This window comes from Lissotriton helveticus, chromosome 2_1 (genome assembly GCF_964261635.1).
Source record: "Lissotriton helveticus chromosome 2_1, aLisHel1.1, whole genome shotgun sequence".
NCBI classification, from domain to species: domain Eukaryota; kingdom Metazoa; phylum Chordata; class Amphibia; order Caudata; family Salamandridae; genus Lissotriton; species Lissotriton helveticus.
The window spans coordinates 43,332,280-43,353,301 of record NC_136059.1 but is presented as its reverse complement, the minus strand read 5'-3'; the positions used below and the strand labels follow the sequence as shown (position 1 = coordinate 43,353,301).

The 21,022-nt window shown below is 46.2% G+C and overlaps 1 protein-coding gene across 1 annotated transcript in view; it reads left to right on the top strand.

The window, feature by feature from the left end:
* Positions 1-21,022, top strand: part of LOC144817689 (long-chain-fatty-acid--CoA ligase ACSBG2-like) — a 635,515-nt gene that overhangs the window by 579,798 nt on the left and 34,695 nt on the right. The window contains exons 11-12 of the mRNA XM_078674436.1: positions 1,790-1,929; positions 8,825-9,071. Of these exons, the coding sequence (XP_078530562.1) occupies positions 1,790-1,929; positions 8,825-9,071 (387 nt within the window). The remainder of the gene's footprint in view (positions 1-1,789; positions 1,930-8,824; positions 9,072-21,022) is intronic.

The following is a 21,022-nucleotide window of genomic DNA, read 5'->3' as shown; positions in this document are numbered from 1 at the left end:
CTAGGCGGCGATCTATGCAATAGATATGAATTTAGCAGCCCACATGCCTCGAACATATAATATACTTCTTAAAGGGGAATACAGCCAGCTCTCTTCATCCATTGGTGTGTTGTTCACATTTTGCCTCCACCCACAACAGCATACATCTTAGGGCGATGGGTCAGCCTAATGAAACCACTGGTTAAATGCACTTTCAGTGACTGCATTTTGCTCTATCACAGGAGCACATCTGCACACAAGGTAGTTCCATTCAGTGTTTTTGTTGTACTTTAGGATTACTTTAGTACTGCTTTTGTGTGTAGAGCCTCATGTGTTAGCAGGATGCTTTCAATGTTACCAAAGCACATTCCAGCCTTATAAGTTCCTGTCTAATGCCAATAGTATTGTAAATTGCATTTGGAGCCTCTTTTTGTTATCTCACAGCATAACAGATTGCGTCCATTTGAAACTTTTCTGTATTAAGTTATGCTTTCTCTATTTCTTACCTTCCTTCATTCCTTATTTCATGTGTTCCTTCATTACTTCTCTTTCCTTCTTCTGTTCTTTTCTCCTTTCATTCTTTCTTACTTTTATTTCTGGCTCTCCTTTCTATTTTCTTGCTTTTGTTCTTTCTTTCTTGCATTCTTTTTGATTGCCTTTTTGCTTTCTTTCTAAACTTTTTTCTTTACTTTGTATTTTTCTTTCCTGCTTTTGTTCCTTTTGTTCCTTGTCTTCCTGATCTTTTTCTGTCTTTCTTGCTGTCTTGCCTTTATTGCTTTCTTGCCTTCCTTCTTTCCTTTCCTTTTGTCTTTCTTTCTTTTCTCCTTTCTTACCTTCTTTGTTTCCTTCTTTCTTGCTTTTTGGCATCTTTCTTTCTTGATTAATTCATTCTTTCTTTGCCTTGTTTATTACATTCCTTTTTCTTTGTCTTCTTTATTGCATTCTTTCTTCCCTGCCTTCTGCCTTCCTTTGTTTCTTTCTGCCCTGCTTTCTTTGTTTCTTTTTATTTCTATCTATTTTTCTAACGTTTTTTTCTTCTTGCCTTCTTTCTCTTTCCTTCTTTTCCTTTCCTTTTTTTTCTTTTTTCTTTCATGCCTTCTTTCTCAAAACAGGCAAGCAACTAATGCCAGACCGATTGGCTTTGAAAGGTCTGTGTTAACTAAGGCCTTTTGTTTTTTAATAACATTATGTATATAACAGAGTTAATTATAGAGGTTATCAGCCAGACGTCATCCATTGGTCTGTGGTCGCAATGAAGCAATACATAAGCCCACTTTATCCACTGCCTGACTTCACTACATGCTGCCCTTTCACAAGAAGTACATCCACAAACAAAGTAGTACCCTTCAGGGCCAGGGAGTACTATGTAATGTGTGCTTCTTTTTCGATCGAAAAACATGTTTGTGCCCAGTCAGTGTTTATTTTACATTGGCAAGAGTTAATTGGCGAGTTGAAAAATATAGGTTTGCAAAAACAATTACATAGCAAAACAAAATTGCCAAAAGACTGTTGGCCAATGCCAGTCCGATTGGCTCTGCCAATGCTTCTTACTATGTTATTACTCCAATCTTATAGTTGGAATAACCACAGATAAAACTATTGTTTCCAAAAAAACATGAACTCTTTGGGTTGAACCATCTAGAAACTGAGGCTGCAACACTGAACTGTCAGATGTACGTAGTTGCATACGCAGACTGTGATAGCTCTTATTTCCTTTATGTTGGGCCATTTTGTTCAGAGAGTAGTTGAACAAGCTTCTTTCTTTCTGCAGCAGCTCAAATATGATTGGTTTGTATCTGATTGATTGCAGAACTGGTTATTACAGCAGGAGGCGAGAACATTCCCCCAGTTCCAATTGAGAACGCTCTGAAGAAGGAGGTGCCCATCATCAGTAACTCCATGTTAGTAGGCGACAAGAGGAAGTTCTTGTCTATGCTGGTCACTCTGAGGGTAAGTACAGCTAGGCCATGCTGAATGGTTTCAATGTGAGGCCTCCCTGGTGGATCAATCTGAAAGAAAACTGGGAGACGCTGTCATTTCTGATCATTATGAAGACTGGAGGAAAGAGCTTGTAGTTGCTGATCACAAATACGATGGAACAACGTGTGCATGCGGAGTCCTCTCTGGTAGAAGGATAGGGCTCACCCATTATGTTGGGTTCTTAGGACTCATCAGATAAGAGTACAGAGGTTGTTGGTGCTGAACACGATGAAGGTGGAATTTCTCATCCATGATTATCACTCCTCAGGCAAGAGGATAGAGCGTATCCATGCGATCACTCCTCAGGCAAGAGCAAAGAGCGTATCCATGTGATCACTCCTCAGGCAAGAGGATAGAGCGCATCCATGTGATCACTCCTCAGGCAAGAGGATAGAGCGCATCCATGTGATCACTCCTCAGGCAAGAGGATAGAGCGCATCCATGTGATCACTCCTCAGGCAAGAGCAAAGAGCGTATCGTGCGATCACTCCACAGGCAAGAGGATAGAGCGTATCCATGCGATCACTCCTCAGGCAAGAGCAAGAGCGTATCCATGTGATCACTCCTCAGGCAAGAGGATAGAGAGCATCCATGTGATCACTCCTCAGGCAAGAGGATAGAGCGTATCCATGCGATCACTCCTCAGGCAAGAGCAAGAGCGTATCCATGTGATCACTCCTCAGGCAAGAGGAAAGAGCGTATCCATGTGATCACTCCTCAGGCAAGAGGATAGAGCGCATCCATGTGATCACTCCTCAGGCAAGAGGATAGAGCGCATCCATGTGATCACTCCTCAGGCAAGAGCAAAGAGCGTATCCATGCGATCACTCCTCAGGCAAGAGGATAGAGCATATCCATGCGATCCCTCCTCAGGCAAGAGCAAAGAGCGTATCGTGCGATCACTCCACAGGCAAGAGGATAGAGCGTATCCATGCGATCACTCCTCAGGCAAGAGCAAGAGCGTATCCATGTGATCACTCCTCAGGCAAGAGGATAGAGAGCATCCATGTGATCACTCCTCAGGCAAGAGGATAGAGCGTATCCATGCGATCACTCCTCAGGCAAGAGCAAGAGCGTATCCATGTGATCACTCCTCAGGCAAGAGGAAAGAACGTATCCATGTGATCACTCCTCAGGCAAGAGGATAGAGCGCATCCATGTGATCACTCCTCAGGCAAGAGGATAGAGCGCATCCATGTGATCACTCCTCAGGCAAGAGCAAAGAGCGTATCCATGCGATCACTCCTCAGGCAAGAGGATAGAGCATATCCATGCGATCCCTCCTCAGGCAAGAGCAAGAGCGTATCCATGTGATCACTCCTCAGGCAAGAGGACAGAGAGCATCCATGTGATCACTCCTCAGGCAAGAGGATAGAGCGTATCCATGCGATCACTCCTCAGGCAAGAGCAAAAGCGTATCCTTGTGATCACTCCTCAGGCAAGAGGATAGAGCGCATCCATGTGATCACTCCTCAGGCAAGAGGATAGAGCGCATCCATGTGATCACTCCTCAGGCAAGAGCAAATAGCGTATCCATAAGATCACTCCTCAGGCAAGAGGATAGAGCATATCCATGCGATCACTCCTCAGGCAAGAGGATAGAGCGTATCCATGCGATCATGCCTTGGGTAGTAGCACTGATCTTCTCCTTGGTGATTAGTAGTAAGAACATGAACCTCATACATCCCCATCTCTTCTCAGATAGAAGGACAGAACCCTTCCATGTTGATTACTCTAAACTAATGCAAATGTAAACTGTCAACTTGGCCATCTTGATTCCTCTAAAGGTCAATTGAGTAAAGATCACCCATGCCGCTCGGTATGGAGACACTGGTCTAGGCTGATAAGCCTAAGTGGCATCAGAACACTGTCTGTGCTGACAACTCTAGAGATGAGATTAAAAGGCAATTCTATGCTAATCACTGAAACCGTTGTGGAGGGATGATCCATGATTAGAGCAATGAAGCCAAGAAGGGTGTTCCAAGAAATACCAAAGGGCAGATAGGTTGTGGTTGTTCCTAACAATACAGCCCCAGAACAATATTTCACCCCTAAACACACAGTTCCACTAACGTGTAGTTGTATGCTGTAGGTTTAGACCCAAGAAACAGTTTTATTTATGTTGTTTGCACTCACCATGACCAGGTTCATGTCTCATCATGCGCTGGAATTGATGGTACTCTATGGTGCCTGAGGTCAAGCTGACTACTGGTCCCATTTTTTTCTGTGTTTGTCATTTTATTTTCCGCACATTCTCTACAGTTTTAAAACATGCATTTTTTTGGATCTGCAATTCTTAGAATCAAATGTGGTGATAATCCACCACCCAAAGGCGCTCAGCAGCTCTGTCTACCCTAGGTCTGCTAAACGCTCCTCCTTAGCCACCGCGTCCCGTTTCAGAGCGCCAAGGCTCGCTTCCACACTCTTTAGGTCATGGAGTATAGTTTGTTGTGCCACAACTAGTAAACTCTTGTTACCTACCACCTTGAAGGCCTCCCACTCTATTAGGGCTCAGGAGGCTGTATTTGTATTGATCGTGAATGAAATATGTATCCATAGTAATGGCCAAATGGGCACGGAAGAGGGGATTTAGGGCCATATGCATGAACACATTTTCACATAGACACAGAATGGGAAAAACCCTTTGATGCATCTGACCCTTAGTTTCCAAGTCGGGACAGGTGTACACATCTCCAGGACAAAGTGAGTATGTAGTGTGTGTGTTAATGAGTAAAATGAGTATTCCCGCATTTCCACTGCGCCATGCATCTGCCAGTGACAAATCCTGCACTCATGATAAGAGGGCCTTAGCCTGTTGGACTGTCGCTGCACCTGGCAGTGGAGGTTGCAACCGGTCCAGGTGTATGTCTAGTACTGCATTGCAGATACCGCCGAGCATCCATGGGTACATTGTCCAGTCAGCTAGCACTGCACTGACCCGAGTCAAGAAAGAGTCCAGTTCAGTGCTTGGAGCCTAAATGCTGTACAGCACTACCGGTGTACCATCCAACTTGCCCCTGATCAATGCGTACCTACCATTTGTATCATGGAGTGTGTCTAGTGCCTCAAAGGGAACGCCTCCTTTTATCCACACTGCTGCCCCCTTCAAACGCAGAGTCTGAGGTGTGGAATGTCTGCTCCGCCATTTCTTTCGGAGCTTGTGGGTCTCTGAGGATGTCAGGTGTGTCTCTTGCAGAAACACTATTTGGGACTTGCGCCTGCACAGTTGGGAATAAATTAGATGGTGGTTATGGACTGAGCCCATCCCTTACCTTCCAGGTTGTGAACTTATAGTGGTGTAAAATAGTCATATGAACCACATGTGGTAGTACCCAGGACACGGGTAAATGTAAGTACTGAAGGCAAACCCGTTTTGCTTCCCCAATCAATTAACATCAAATTCCCCAATACACAGCTTAACTTGTAAACTGTGTTCAACCAAACAAAAACATTGTAATTCGAAAACTGTAGTCAGCTATGTGTGTTCGCCTGTGGGGGGTCATAGTAGACGTAGTGAGCAACTGCATCATCTTGTGTGGCCTTCGGACTTATCCTAGGCCAAGGGGCCGCCAGGTCCGGGACCCACCCACCCACTCGACGAGTAGGATAATAGTATCGTACAGAATGAAACCTGCCCTTGATATCCCATTAGTGTACGGGTGTCAAAGTCGACTCATACGATATGTCACGGTCATCGGAGCATTTGGATGACCACCAAGTACATCAGCCACATGAATATGCCCTGCATATCAATGTTTAAGGAAAATAAAAGAACTGGGTGTTGGCACCCATTTAGACATTTCCACAGTCCTCAGCCTAGTGTCTTTTTCAGCCTAGTAGTTATTTGAATGTTTGACAACAGCCTGGTGCTATTCCTAACCATAACTCCGCAGAGTCTGTATGGGTTGTGCTATCCGACTATGTCTTGTCTTCAAGTGGTATCCTCGTGTCGCGTAGGGTGGCCGCGGTCTGAAACGCCACACGTCAACCTTCCGCAAAACAAACAAGATGATGGACGGTATGTTGCACAATGGCAAACATTCACCCCCAGTCACAGATCTGGGTTTAATCAATCGTTATTTTGCGAACCAAGCCACCCCAGTTCAGACATGGCCATATGCAAATCAGTCTTGACCATGTGCCTCATGGGAACTGTCCAGCCCGAACTGCCAAGCCATGTCTTCCCTGGACCAGAATCAAGCATCCTAGGACCGGTTTCAGGCTATCAGCCATCTTCAGCCAGGATAGCGTGACTCCAGAGGCCCAGTGAGCATGGGAACCATGTCTGGGCATACCCTTCCCACATAGGGTGAACATCAAAACAAACACGTCAACCTTCCAGTATCTGTTCCGTCTCTGCAAGTTCGCACCATGCGTAATTGTTTAGTATGCCTTTGCCGTGTATTGTGTGCGTGTGGGAGTCTATGCTCATCAAGGACCATGCCACCTCCGGGTCATCAAAGAAGTTACTTGTGTTCTCATGAATGATTTTGAGTCAGACGTGAAACAGCCAGACAGGAAACAAGAGGTGTTCCTTGACCCATTGGTAGAAGGCTCGCTGACTCTGGACGTGAATAGTACAATCCAAAAATAGGGAGTCTCTGGTATTCTAGTGTTGGATGGGAGCATTTTCCAGTGTCTTTCGGAGAAGGGTATGCCCGTCTTTGTAAGGGAGGATCTGGGCCACGGTTGGTCCAGGAGGTGCCCCTGGCGTTCGACCCCTGGTGGGAACTCCGTATGCTCTATTCCCACACAAAAGATCTCAGTAAGGTCTCCTGGGAACACCACGGTGCACAATCAGTGTCTTATAAATTGGGTGGGGTATTAATTTCACAATTTTCAGGCAGACCAGTTATCCTCACATTGTTCCTTGTGAATGCCCTTCGGCATCTTCGACATCTTCGACTAGTTCCTGAAGCTACGCTATCCAACTCTGAAGTCGAGCAACAACCTCTATTTGTTCTTTACACCATGGGGCCAAATAGGAGAGTGTCATTGTATTGATTTTAATCTTTTCTGATAATTTTTAATAGTTGGCTCTAAGAAGGCTTAGATCAATGGTAGGACCCCCGGGTAGTTCCAGCATCTCCCAGGACTCCCTGATTTATTTAAGGTAAATGTCTAACTTGTCAGGGGAGGGTGATCCATGGTCATCTGCTCCTCTCGTTAGTGCCTCCCACTGAGAGTCTGTGGTCGGTTGGCTGCCCTTTCGTTCGGCCCATTTTGTATTATGTATCTGTCTCTGCCAGAACTTATCCCCACAGTACATGCAATGTCATACGGTGTCCTCCATTGTGAGAAGGGGGGGCAGCAGTATCCTCACTCCAGCCGTCCTCTCTCAACACAGCTCCACTCATGGAGGACCGAGGGATGGAACCAGGCCAGAGTTCAGGAATACAGTTGTGTCGAGGAATCTGGGGCTGGGCAGTCCCACCGGCCTCAGGCGGCACACCAGCCGAGTGGCTCCTTCATTATTCTTGTTCAGCACAAGGTGTGTTAATGATATGGTCTCCTTGCCACAGCACCTGGATCAGCCCCAGTCGGCTTCGCCATGTGCTCTCACCTTCACAGTTCTCGTGGAGGCAGCTTTACCTATTTTCGACTCGTCCAGGTCTGAGAAGTTGCTGCTGCAACTCAAGCCTTTACATAGCCCTCAAGGGAGCACAGACACAGCTGGTCCTTGTAGTAGGCCTTTTCTCCATCCGATGTCTGAGCCTGCACGTTGTTAGGATATGCAAAACCTGGCACCCGTAACAGAGGGATCGGCAATGCAGAGGGCCTTCATCCCCAATAGAGAAGCCCCAGTCATTGCAGGAGCCGGGATGTAAGAAGGGAACAGGGCTTGTCAGTCATTCACTCCGGCTTTGTCGCCTTGAGCATTGTGCCTAGTGCACTCAGGTCAGTGGAAATCCTTCTGGGGGGATCGCGTCTTGGCGCTTCGCACTGCAGCCGAGCAAGAAACCACTTACAATCCAACTTGCACTCTGGCCTTATCGTAATAGGCCAACTGCAGTGTCAGCTTTATGCGGTGCCAGCCCTCAGATCTGGGTCCGGCTGGTAGGTCCCAGTTGTCTGTGGCTCTCTCCACCACCCTGGCCGACCTACCCATAACTCATCTCCAAAGGCCCCAGGCATGAGATTGATCCCTCTCTGAGCACTTGTGCACTCGGGTTGGAGTAGAGCTTCAGGGGTCTATATTTTGGGTCGCTCCTCACAGGGGTTGCACCACTCCTCACCTGCGCTGTCTGGATCATGGATTGGGCTTGCTTCCACAGCCGATGCCACCAGGCGGTCTCCGGTGTTGCAGCCCGATGTGCAGGGGCTTTGTAAGTGACAAGTGCCGGTTCCGAGGGTTCCGTAACCCGGTAATTATCTGAGCCAGGCACCCGATGAGCCTGCCAGTAGCGGTCACGATTGGCTGGGCCCAGGGCGCAGTTGTCTATGTTGGTCTTAGTCAGATCACAGACGTGGCATTGGCAGATTTTGGGTAATGGGCTGGCAGATTCATCCCGCCAAATGTCAGCAACGTCCCCTTCTATATGAGCAGAGCAGATGGCACTACTGGGTTGGGGAGTTGGCAGGATCAGTGATTCCAGGCCCAGGAGCTGCCTTCTTATGCCTCCGGCATCTTCAGCAGTTGGCCAGACCCCTACCCATCCTCTACTTCGCCTTTGACCCATTGATGAGACTTGAATTTATGGTTGTCAATGCATATCATTCTGTTGATGTCATGTTTTGAGGATCTGACAAGAACTGATAGGAAAAGACTGTGCTCCGAAATACACAATTAATGGCAACACATCAAATGAAAGTTGATCAGAAATAGGTTCTTGCTTGATATGGTGCTTTTTTTATCTGTTTTTAGTGTACCACAGATCCAAACACAGAGGGGCCTGGGGATGATCTGACCCCCGGTGCCATCCGTTTCTGCCAGCAGCTGGGCAGCAGGGCGGCGCGGGTGTCGGAGGTGGTGAGGTCCAAGGACCCAGCAATCTATAAGGCCATCCAGGAGGGCTTGGACCGGGTGAACAAGAAGGCGGTATCCCGTGCACACAGGGTGCATAAATGGGCCATACTGGACAAGGACTTCTCTATAGAAGGCGGAGAACTAGGTGAGTGCTCACATGGTAGAGTGATCAACTGTAGCCTAAATTATTGATTAGGAGCCATAGGTGAATGCCTAAAGTATATAATTGGAATATTCACAATGGCAGCGTATTTACCTGTATGACTCTCTATTTATTGGGCGAGCTAGCTGAATGCCCACAGTAGGCATAAATGAATATATATACGGTGTGGGAATTACCAGTTTTTTAGTTCTCCATTATTGGAGAAGAGAAAGATGAGCACCAAGAGAACCCAAAGGAAAATACATGATGGTACAGTAATTTGTTATAGAGTGCTCCTCCACAGATGGTCATAACGCAAAATGCAAATACATCATCAATAAGCATAAATAAAGTGAACCATGCTTGATGTCGCCATCATGAAACTGAAGGGTTCGGATGGGTCATAGTTTTTGTCAGATGGGGCACTGGGGCAAGCAGGGGCTGCTGCGCCTCAAATACAGGGCCTGGGTGGTTTGCTTTTGATGTCCCGGAGCACATCTTAATATGGATTAGCAAACAGTCCCTTAAGCATGCAACTCATAGTGACATGTTGTAAGGTGCTACCTTAATAGATGGCTCAATATGCTGCAGACCCACTGGTAGCATTTCATTTTATTTTAATATATGCTTTTTTCCAATCACTATTGCAGGCCTGCGATGTTCATCATAACTTTTTGTAGTAAACAGATCAGACCTATGGCACTGGAAATATTTTTCTGAGTGAACGAATAAGGCCTCTAGCTGTTGTCATTGGCTTGTCACCATAAGCAACCCATGCCTACTATGTAGGTTCATAAGCCTTCCTTCACGGCATCCACCAGGTACACCATAACAAAATTACAAATATATACAAAATACAATTGTGAAAACAATACAGATTCCCCACTAATAGAGCCTAATATGAATTACCATTGTGTACATCGTTCACCCCATGTTTCATCAGGCAGGTCACCAACACTAAAAGCCTTGCCTATTACAGTAATCTGCGAGAGTCAGTGTAACAAACTGCCTGCCTACAGACTGTAGCGCAGTGTAACAAGCCACCCTTAAAATCCTTTGCCTTTAAAATATAGTTTTCACAATGAGAAAATAAGGTCTACATGTGGTGTAATGTGGCTCACTGGTTAGAGGCGGCAGGCCCGAGAGTAGAAGTCAGCCTGGGACCAGGGTTCAATTCCCGACGCGGCAGGGTCGTGGACCTTGGTCAGCAGACTCGATAATTCTCGCTTCGGTGCTTACTCTAATCAGAGGTTCCACTCGGCAACTCTGGGCATTAGCTTGCCTAATCTCCACAACGGCCCCACCAATTCCGGGGATGCCTGGCTCCACCTTGGGGACTCCCAGCAGGGACCATCCCACAGGGAAAGCCAGGACGGGTTCCCCAGAGTTATACAGCGCCGGGACGCCCCGTTGCTGGGGCAGCTGTGCGCTTTACAAGTATACTACATTTACATTTACATTTACATTCTTTGTCATAACTTTCAATATCAACACATCACTTCCAATGGAATATGACATAATTCTTCCCAGCAAACTGATGAGGCCTATACGCTTCACCACTATATACAACTCAACCCTACAGAAGTGTGCATAAGCTGGCCTACATTACAAATATGTACAAAATTACAGTTGACAAAGCAGTAAACAGCTCACTCAATAAAGCCTAACAAGTCCACTCAGACTGACATTCTACTCCAAATTGCTGTCAGAGTGGATGACGAACACCCCAACCCTTGCCTACAATCTGTGGGATTCCATGTAACAAACAACCTATTGGTAGATTTAATTGGGAGTATTAACTATTCACCCTTAAATGAAAATTGATTTTAATGTATGCTTTCCACAACCAATGTCAAGCCCACTGCCTTTATTGAAAGTGTTCCCGAAGAACAATCAGGCCTAGAGTCTTTATCTTTGACTGTCCCCATAACCATCTTAGGCCCATTGCACTGAACATTAGGGTTCCACAAGACAATCAATCATCTGGCATACAGTCATAAAAGTACAAATGCAGAACAAAATTACAGTTGGCAAAACAAAATATTATCTCTCCTAGGTGATCCTAATAAGTGTTATTCCAGTGCATTTCTTCTATCCCCACGGTTTCTTTGGGTAAACACCAACACCAAAATACTTTCCTACTACAGTAAACTCTGAAATTCCAAGTAGCAAAGTACCTACCTACATGCTTTAGCACAGAGTAATACCAATCCATCTTTAAATCTAATATTTTATAATCTATTTCCTTTAACGCATGCTTTTCACAATATGTAGGGCTGGTGTACTGGCTTTGTCATAAAGTTTCCGAATCAACAGATCAAACCTATGAAATCTGGCATGCTATTCCAAATCAACTAATGAAGCCCTTTAACATTACCCAAAACCGTCCTATTCAAGTGCACATAAACTGACAACTATCATGCAAAATAATATACAACACCTCAACAGGGCTTAACAAGAATTATACCCCCATGGTTTGCCAGAGTGAGTGGCCAACGTCAAAACCCTTGCCTTCTATCAATCTGTGAGATGGAATGGAAAGAAATACCTGTCTGTTGGCTTTAATATAGTGTAATAGCAATTAATGCCTAAATGCCTATCGACTTTAGCATATGCTTTTCACAATAGGTATGTCAGTTTTAGTGCCTTTGTTATGTAATGTAAAGTAATGTAATGATGTCTTGTAAAGCACATGAATCACCCCACAAGGGGTATCTCCGCGCTGTAGACCGCTGGGGAACCCGACCTGGCTTTCCCTGTGAGATGGTCCCTACAGGGTATCTCCAAGGTGAAACCTGGCATCCCCGGTGTATGTGGGGGGCCGTTGTGGAGATGAGGCAAGCTAATGCCCAGAGTTGCCGAGTGTGATCCCTGGTGGAAGTAGGCACCGAGGCGAGAATTATCGAGTCCGCTGACCCTGGTCCACGACCCTGCCGCGTCAGGAATTGAACCCTGGTCCCGGGCCGTCCTCTGCTTCCGGGTCTGCCCCCTCTAACCAGTGAGCCACATCACTCCACTTATAACATTTCCTTATATTCAGATCGGCCTGTAGTCCTGATAATTAGCTTGCCAGCATAACCAACTCAGCCCTGCTGCACTGAGTATAAACGTTGCCACAATCTAAAAAGTGCAGTGCATGCAGTCTTTTTAGTAAAAGCCTACAAAGTCGGCCTACGGTTAAAGTAACATATTAGGTGAATTGCTCAGTGACAGCATTACCGTTTTGAACGGAAAAAAACACAGAAATTCAACAGTTTTAGTTAGCAGTGCTAACTATAACTTGCGCCTCGCCATGCACTGCTTATGACCTAATATACAACATCACTCATAACATGCTCTATGACATAATTTATTACATCACTGATGACATCATCCAATGAGTGGGTTAGTTTGTTTTACAGGTTGCCTATTTCCAGCTAATGGGTCTAAGAGTCTACAAAAATGCATGTGCTAATAATGCATAATAGTTGCATAGAGGTATTGAACACATTATAAATGATTGCATTCAAGAGCTAATCTATCTACAAGCAACAGTTGACTTGTATTTTTTTTATTTTTTTTTTATTGAGATTTTCAAAAATTCAAAAATACAGGGAGAGGGGTTGGCCTAACGGCTAAGGCGCTCGACCTCGGACCTGGGGATCTGGGTTCGAGTCTCGGTAACGACGCCAAAACCCCCTGTGATTCTGGGCAAATCACTTAATCTCCCCGTGCCTAAAATGAGTGTGTCCTCATGTAACGTAACTGGTGCTATGTAAAGCACCAGTTACGTTAGCAATGGGAGAGGTGTGGCGCCGCGGCCAGGGCGACTGACGCTGGAATCTGGGGACCACGGTTCGATCCCCGGCTCCGGCGGCAGGTTAGCCCAGCACCATGTGACTCTGGGCAATAGCTTGCTTAATCTTCCCGACGGCCCCCAGCGCCTAGAGACCCTTACGGGTGATTGTGCGCTTTACAAATGTGGACTTTAATTTAAAGCGCTCTGACAACTGATTCGGTTCGGTTCTAGTTCGCGCTATATAAAACTCTTAAAAAAAAAAAAAAACAATCAGCAATTCATATGACGGACCATAGCACTACCGCATTCATCATCCAGGTACAATAGTTACGGAATACCAGAGATTCCTGAGGTACCACCCAATACATTAAGTAAATTAAGGACACATACAGCAAATTCATTTAAAAAGTTGGATTTGTAAGTAAATACGTTGACAAGTATTTCCAGTAGTCTCTGGGGCTAGATCGAGCAGGTAGTTCTTCTTCATACGTTTTAAACATATCTTGACTGTCGGACATGTCTCGTAGCCATTGTTTGATTTGAGGTGTATTTGTACTGTCCCAACATAACAAAACCCTCCTTTTGGCCAGCAACAGAGCCATCATGCAAAATTTGCGCTTAAGAGCACGTACATTAATTAAACGCCCCAATAGGCAAGTACGAACAGTACATTCAATCTCAACCTCTACCAGCTCACCCAATAACAATGTAACCTTTGTCCAATATTCACGTACTGGTGAGCACTGCCATGCCCGGTGTATAAAGTCCGCTAGGTCGGAACCACATCGTTTACAACCCGCTTCCTGACGGAGGCCATACCTATGAAGCCTTGCAGGAGTGTAATAAGTTTGATGGAGGTATTTAAAATGCAATATTCTCAAGTTACCATTTGGTGTCAACATTTGAGTGAGGGAACATGTAGTCTGCCATTCCATCTCAGTGAGGGGATGGTCTATTACAGCATTCCATCTCGCCAATGCCCTGTTAGTATTGTTGGCTATCTCATCTTGCGCTACAGTATAGAGCCGGGATACTAAATGCGTTGTGTTAGGGGAGGACAAGATGAGTTGTAATGTTTGCAACTGTGGTGGTTCAGTAGGGTAGCTGGCATATAACTTCTTAATCGCCCCTTGCAGTCTATGATAAGTGAAGCGAAACAATAGAGTTTGATTTTTAATATATGATAAATCCTGTGGTGTTTTGAATACCCCATTCTGATAGAGATCACCCATGGTGCCAATCCCTACCTGATTGAACATACCAATTTCCTCTCCCGTAACAGAAAGCTCAGGATGGTGATGCAGTGGCAATGCAGGGGCATAGAGGGGTAACTTACGTGCCAAACTACCAAGCTTACGCCACGCTGCATTCATGGCATCAATTGTGTTGATGTCTTTGGCATGTAACGGGGGTCTAATGTGTGTCACAATTGCAGTTAAAGGTATTGGCAATGCATCTCCTTCTTCTATGGCAGTGTGCGTTAAATATGGAATTTGATGATACCAGTAGGTAGCGTATTGCGCTTGGGCACATAGATAATATAGTAGGAAGTCCGGGACGCAGAGTCCACCCGTCGAATACGGTAATGTGAGAGCTCGTAACTCTATACGTGGTTGTTTGCCTGCCCAGATCAGTTTAAGCACCAATGCGGACAAACGACGGAACACCTCTGTTGGAGGGGGAATCAGGATATTATTAAAAAGGTAAAGAAGTTTCGGTAGCATGACCATTTTCACAATGGCTATACGGTCTGCTAGTGATAGAGGTAATTGTATCCATCAATTTATTTTCTCTTCTAACGAGGAGATAGCTCTGCCGTAATTGGTTCTGATAACGATCTCTGGATCTCGATGATACCAGATGCCCAAACATTTGATGGGGTCCGTATTCCATTCCAGCGGGAACTCTGTGGAATGTGAGTGTGTAGTGTCAGTCAGAGGGATGAAAGAAGATTTTGCCCAATTAATTTGGAGCCCAGAATGCCTCCAAATTTGATGTATTTGCGTAGTAGTGGGGCAACTTTTGTTCCGGGTCGCGAACGTAAAGTAGCATATCGTCCGCATATACGGAAATATGTAATGGTCTACTAGGGAACTGCAAGGCTGAATCGTGATGTCCCTGCCGAACTTAACAGGCTAGGGGTTCCAGGGCCAATGCAAACAAAAGAGGGGATAGGGGACAGCCCTGCCTCGTTCCCCACGCTATCGGTATTGGGTCAGAAATATAACCATTAACCCGGATTCTAGCTCCCGGCTGTGTGTACAATAATCTAACCCACTGTATATACATGGGCGGGAACCCCATCCTCTGTAGCACCGTCAGGAGGTATGACCATTCGATAGACTCAAAGGCCTTCGTGGCATCTAACATGACCGCCACTGCCTTCGTACTGGGCATCAAATAGTGAGAAAGCGCGAAGAGCATCCGGGTGTTGTGCGTAGTGGCTCTAGATAGTATAAAACCGGACTGGTCCGGAAGGGCCAAATTAGGCATAAGGGGTTGTAACCGTGTAGCAAGCAGCTTGGCCAGAATCTTTGAGTCCACATTAATTAATGAGAGCGGTCAATATGAATCACAGCATGCAGGATCCTTTGTGGGCTTAAGGAGGGTAATCAGAACCGCTTCTCGGAGTGACGGAGGAAGTGTCATCTTACCAAAGGCGTCCCCGTACATTTCCACCAAATAAGGGGCTAACAGGTCCACAAAGGTCTTATAAAATTCACAAGTGAACCCGTCTGGGCCTGGGGCTGATGAGCATTGACAGATATGCCCTCTGTGCGTCTGATAGCTATGCAATGACAACATCCACCAAGTAGTCCAGTACCTCTGTTGAAGACGCTACCGGCTGTGATTCATACAGCATACTATATGTCTTTACGAACCCCTGTAAGATGCCACTAGTGTCTGTTCGTAGGCAGCCATCTTCCCCCGAATTTGCAGCACAGTTTGAGAAGTACGTCCTTCACAAATTTTAGACACCTAAATTCTACCTAGCCTTCCTCCCTCACCAAAGGCCCTAGCGGCGGGACGTCTAGATAAATATTTAAGTTCACTTTCCGCAAATGACTGATATTCCATCTGTGCCTGCCTTATTTCCCCCAATAAATGTGGGCTTGGTGTAATAGCATACTCGCTTTCAAGTGCCCTTAGCCTGGCCTCACAGCGTACAAGTTGCCCACGTATGTCTCTCAAAATCCCAATATTGGTGCTCATGCACACCCCTCTCAGGGTAGCTTTGAAAGCCTCCCACAAAAGACAAGGTCCCGCAGTGGAGGGCGAGTTTAGACTAAAATATTCCTTAATAGCTGCGGTGATCGTATCTGTGTATATCGAGTCTGTGAGGGCTGTAGCATTAAACCGCCAGCTATAGGGGGGTGGTGTATATGACGGTATCTTAAGGGACAGTAATATGGGGTTATGATCTGATAGTGTGTCACATCGGTGGTCCATCGCAGTGCCGCCTCCGACCCAAGCCAATAATCAATGCACAACCAACTGCCATGGGCCGCCGATAAGTGTGTGGCCTCCAGAGCTCCTGGGTTTCGCATCCTCCATACGTCGTGTAACTGCAGTTCCACCATAATATCCAGTACCTTAGTTCTTGCCCTGCGATGCGGTTCTATAGTGTCACCAGAGCGGTGTAGGCGTTCGTTCAGGACGAGATTAAAATCACCTCCCCATAACAAAATTCTACCCTGTTCTACATGTAGCTGCTGCCAAATCTCATGATAAAAGTCGGGTGCATCTGTATTGGGACCATATGTATTAATGATTGCTATCTGTTGCCCTCTAAGTGTACCTATAATTATGACGTATCTACCTTGATCATCCATCACTGTACGCTCAATTCGAAACTTTGTGCCTTTTTTAACCAAGATTGTAACCCCCCTAGAGTATGAGGAATACGTGGAATGATGAATAGACTCAGCCCATTTGCGACCATAAGGACTTCTGGTACCTGGGGCAATATGCGTCTCTTGCAATAACGCTATGTCGACATGAAATCTGTCAAAATAGGTGAATATTTGCCTATTTGTGGGGGGATTGGTAAACCCTCTAATATTCCACGTAATCAAATTTAAATATTGTCTGTTTAGTGCAGTTTCAGTCATTGTTCTTATTGGTGCACGAGTACCCACCGATAGAAACCGGCAGGCTGTGCCCTTTCCCTATATAACCTTTGTAATGTGGCCCTACAGGAATCTCTTTACAAAAAGAACCGTTAGTGTGGATTACAACAATGCATCTCAAGTGGCATGGACTGTCAAACCTACCTAAATCCCAACCCCTCCACCCCCCTCCCACTCCAGCATCCCAATCATGCCGAAGACATATCCCCAGATCAACAACCCCTCCAAACAACAATCTCATGGGGAACTCCCGTGTGGGGGTCCGCTCAGGGTACACAACACCGTCCAAGTTAATGGACGTGGACAGATCATTATTAAGAAAACATGTTAAACCCAAAGAACCCACCGTGAATTGTGATTGGCGCTAAACCAAAGTCGCAGTGAATTGCATAACATAACACCCTGCACATAAGGCTTCAGAACAAAACCTGCAGTCTATGATTTGCAGATCCACCTCCATCCTCGAGGGAAGGAGCCGACCATTGAACAGATGTGCAAGAGGGACTGTATAACCAAACAGTTCAACACCTACAATGACGTGTAACCATCATGTTGCCAGTGAGTCAAAATAAAGGCAGGCCGGAAATCTAGTACTTCATACAAACATTACCATTTGTTTAAATTCCTGAGTACGTATGCGACCGTCAGCGGTCCATACCCCTACAGCGTACAAGCATAAATATACAGTTTGTCTCATTGTGGAAACAGTGAGCAAGGAGTTATACTTGACCATTTGAGTACCAAAAGGTGTCCTTCCCCCAGATTATATTATATAACAGGAAATCAGCCGTAATCAGTAGTCATCATAGGAGACCTCTGGACTAGTCCAAGAAACGAACTACAATAACAGATTGAAAATGTCTGAGTTGTACATCCTGGACATCTTTACGGGGATTTGCAGTGGTGTCAGCTATTATGATATATAGGATATTCATGCATCCCCCTCACAAAATGAGGCTATGAAAATACGAAGAAGTACCAGAGAATGCAGTGTTGAGGATCAACCTATAGTTCTGGGATGACCAGCAAATATGTCTTTAGTTCAGTGCCTGCACTTGCCATATATGGAGACAGCCACCCCCAGCAAATTTGTATTACTTGAGCCATCTTGATGAAGTTTTTGCATCGCGGAATTAGAAAGTGGCAGGGATATTGAGAATAAGTGTCATAACATTCCTGTCCAAATCAGCACCTCACTCCGAATCTTGCTGCTGCTCTGTACGGCGTTGTTCCTTACGTCTAGGGGCAATCTTCTTGATGAAATCGTGAGCTGCCTTCGGCGACTGAAGGACTGTCGGTCGACCATCCCAAACCACCTTTAAACACGCCGGATAAAGCATGGCGTACTCCACTTTCAGCTCTCGTAGTTTCATCTTGGCAAAGGCAAATGTTTTGCGCGCCTGCTGCACAGCAACCGTGTAATCCGGATAAAACTTCAACTGATTGCCCTGATAGGACACCTTCTGTGTTTCCCGTGCCATTCTCAGGATACTGTCTCTATCCCTATAATTCAGTATACGAGCCACTATGGGCCTAGGTGGGGCACCTGGTGGTGGACGAGGCGCCAGCGACCTGTGTGCACGTTCCACTATGAAAATCGGGGACAGGTGTTCCACTCCGAAAATTGACCGGCACATCTCCTCCACATACGTTTCCATGCGGCCCGTGTTGGTCGTCTCAGGCACACCCGCGATTCTTTCGGCGCGACCTTGCTTCCAAATCCTCTGCCTTGTTTTTAATCACCTCCAGGATCTTTTCCATCCCTCCACATTTAGAAGTTGTTGCCTGCGCCTCGTCCTCCACTGCTGAGATGCGGGTTTCGGCCGTGTCCAGGCGATCACTCTGCTTGTCCAACTTCGCCGCCATGCTGTCCACGCGGTGTGTCAGGTGATCAAGCTTTCCATTAATGTCCTGAAGACTGGACTGTATCGCTTTGAGGACGGATTCCATGCCGCTATCCGTGGGGGCATCCGTCTCAGCCTCAGTATCAGAATTCATCGCAGGAACCCTCGTCTGTCTCCGTGATTCAAAGTTGAGTTTTGGCTGCTGCTTATCCAATTTGCCCATCATGAATGGTAGGGTCGCTACCTCCGGTCGCCGGTTTGCAACTTCAAACAGGAACACACCACCAGGAGAATCTTGAGCCGTTACATGCCTAAAGGATCCAAGGACCACAGCACCGGGCCAGCCTGTGTGAGGAGACATGTTCCGAATTAGAAAAATTACAGCACCGCCCACTCAGACATCCAAAGGTACCTCACCTTTGGTAAGTCAGGTTGAACTAGAGGCGGTGCAGGGCATAGTACAGCAGGAGGGTCAATCACGGGAGAAACATCACCATACAGTACATAAAGACGTCCAATGGGCACAGCACTGTATACCCGATCCGCCACTATGACAGGGAACATACACGTCGATGGCACTATATCCCAACAGGCAGGGAAGGCAGTCCAGTACAGCCTACCTCCAGCATCACTCACACGTCCAGCCTCAGGATTCACAACTGGGTGTCATCCAGTGCCTCCTCGCTGTCTGCGGATTTAGAAAAACAACCCGGCGAGATCGGGGCTTTCACACACCTCGCTGCATTGGGGAGGCCGCGTCTGTGCTGCTGGTTGGCAATCTGCGTGAGGGAGATATTCAAAATGGCCGCTGGCCGCTCGCAAGGTTCCGACTTGACCGCAATATACAGGGGGTTTGAGCGGCACCAAGTAGCTATCCCCGCATCCAGCGCAAGTTGCAGCCGCACAAGCAGGGTATTAGTGGGTTCATATTAGGAGCAGTGACGCCTCCTACCTGGGCTTGAGAGCCGCCTACGATAGTGCACTGGGGGCCGCTATTTTCTCAAGACATTCACCCCATCGCCTCATGTGTCCGCGTTACACCCTTCATTAGCCGATGTCTCCAGGTAATTCAGCCCGATCTTGTGTGACAACACTGCCGCCTCACAATGCCTTTGATCGTTCTCCCCGTCCGTCCCACTGTCCAGCAGCTGCCATCTTACGATGCTCCTTACACTGCGCCCGGAGCGGTCAGAGGACGATTTTCCCCAGATTCTGCCCACAATGAGAGCTTAGAGATGTTCTGTGGCAGCCTGACACATTCCGACGATATCCACCACCAATCTGCAGGTAAATGTCGTCCAGGATGAGGGTAAAAATTGCAGGACTGAGATCTGCGCGGCGGAGCCGACTCAGGGAGCAGCCATCCCGCAGTGCGCCCTCTAGCGCCCCTTACAGTTGACTTGTATTCATAATGCTCCACACAACTTTTTGGTTCTGCAGAAAAGGTAGCCAACAGGAGAAAGAGTCTACATAGTAGATACTAACTTTTGTGAATAGTCTTAAGTTAATTTATACTTTAGATAGTACCTGGTGCACACACTTTTCTAACCTATGTACTCATGTCCTACTTTTGCTTCAGAAGATGGGCTATCTGTAAAGCTTTCACCATAGTATGAAGGGTGCAGGTAGTATGATCTTTACAACCTTCAGTTCTTGGGGATTTTTAGCAAATACTGTCTTATTTGACAATTGATGCATAGAACATACATCGTTCTTAGTACATTAATTTGAATATTCTGGTGTGTATTTCTCATGAGTTTCACTGTTTGTAAAGTGTGGTTAAAATGCAGGGTTGTGGAATTCCTATAGTCCGACGCCCAGGACATATTGTTTGGGGTCAAGGGCAACAAGTTTTCATGTGCATTTTGTCTTTGGGACAAGTAGGCCCAACCGCCTACAGCACAAAACATGTGGCTGCCAGTTTGCAGTAACACATTATGGCTCAGGGAAGGGCACTGTCTTCACTTAAGGTAACATTTTTGCCCAATGTTAATGCTGTTCAAACTTGTATTTATGGTTCATTAATTGAAAGCCTTTATTATTATTATGAGCACTCTAAGTAAATTATGTTCCGACTGCACTTCTGACCGTGGTGCCAGTATAAAAATGTCTGCACATGTTTTCAAAGTTTAGCAATATGAAGCTTTGTATAATGCTCCCAGAATGCTCTTTGATTTGATGCAAATATTTGCAGAAACTTGA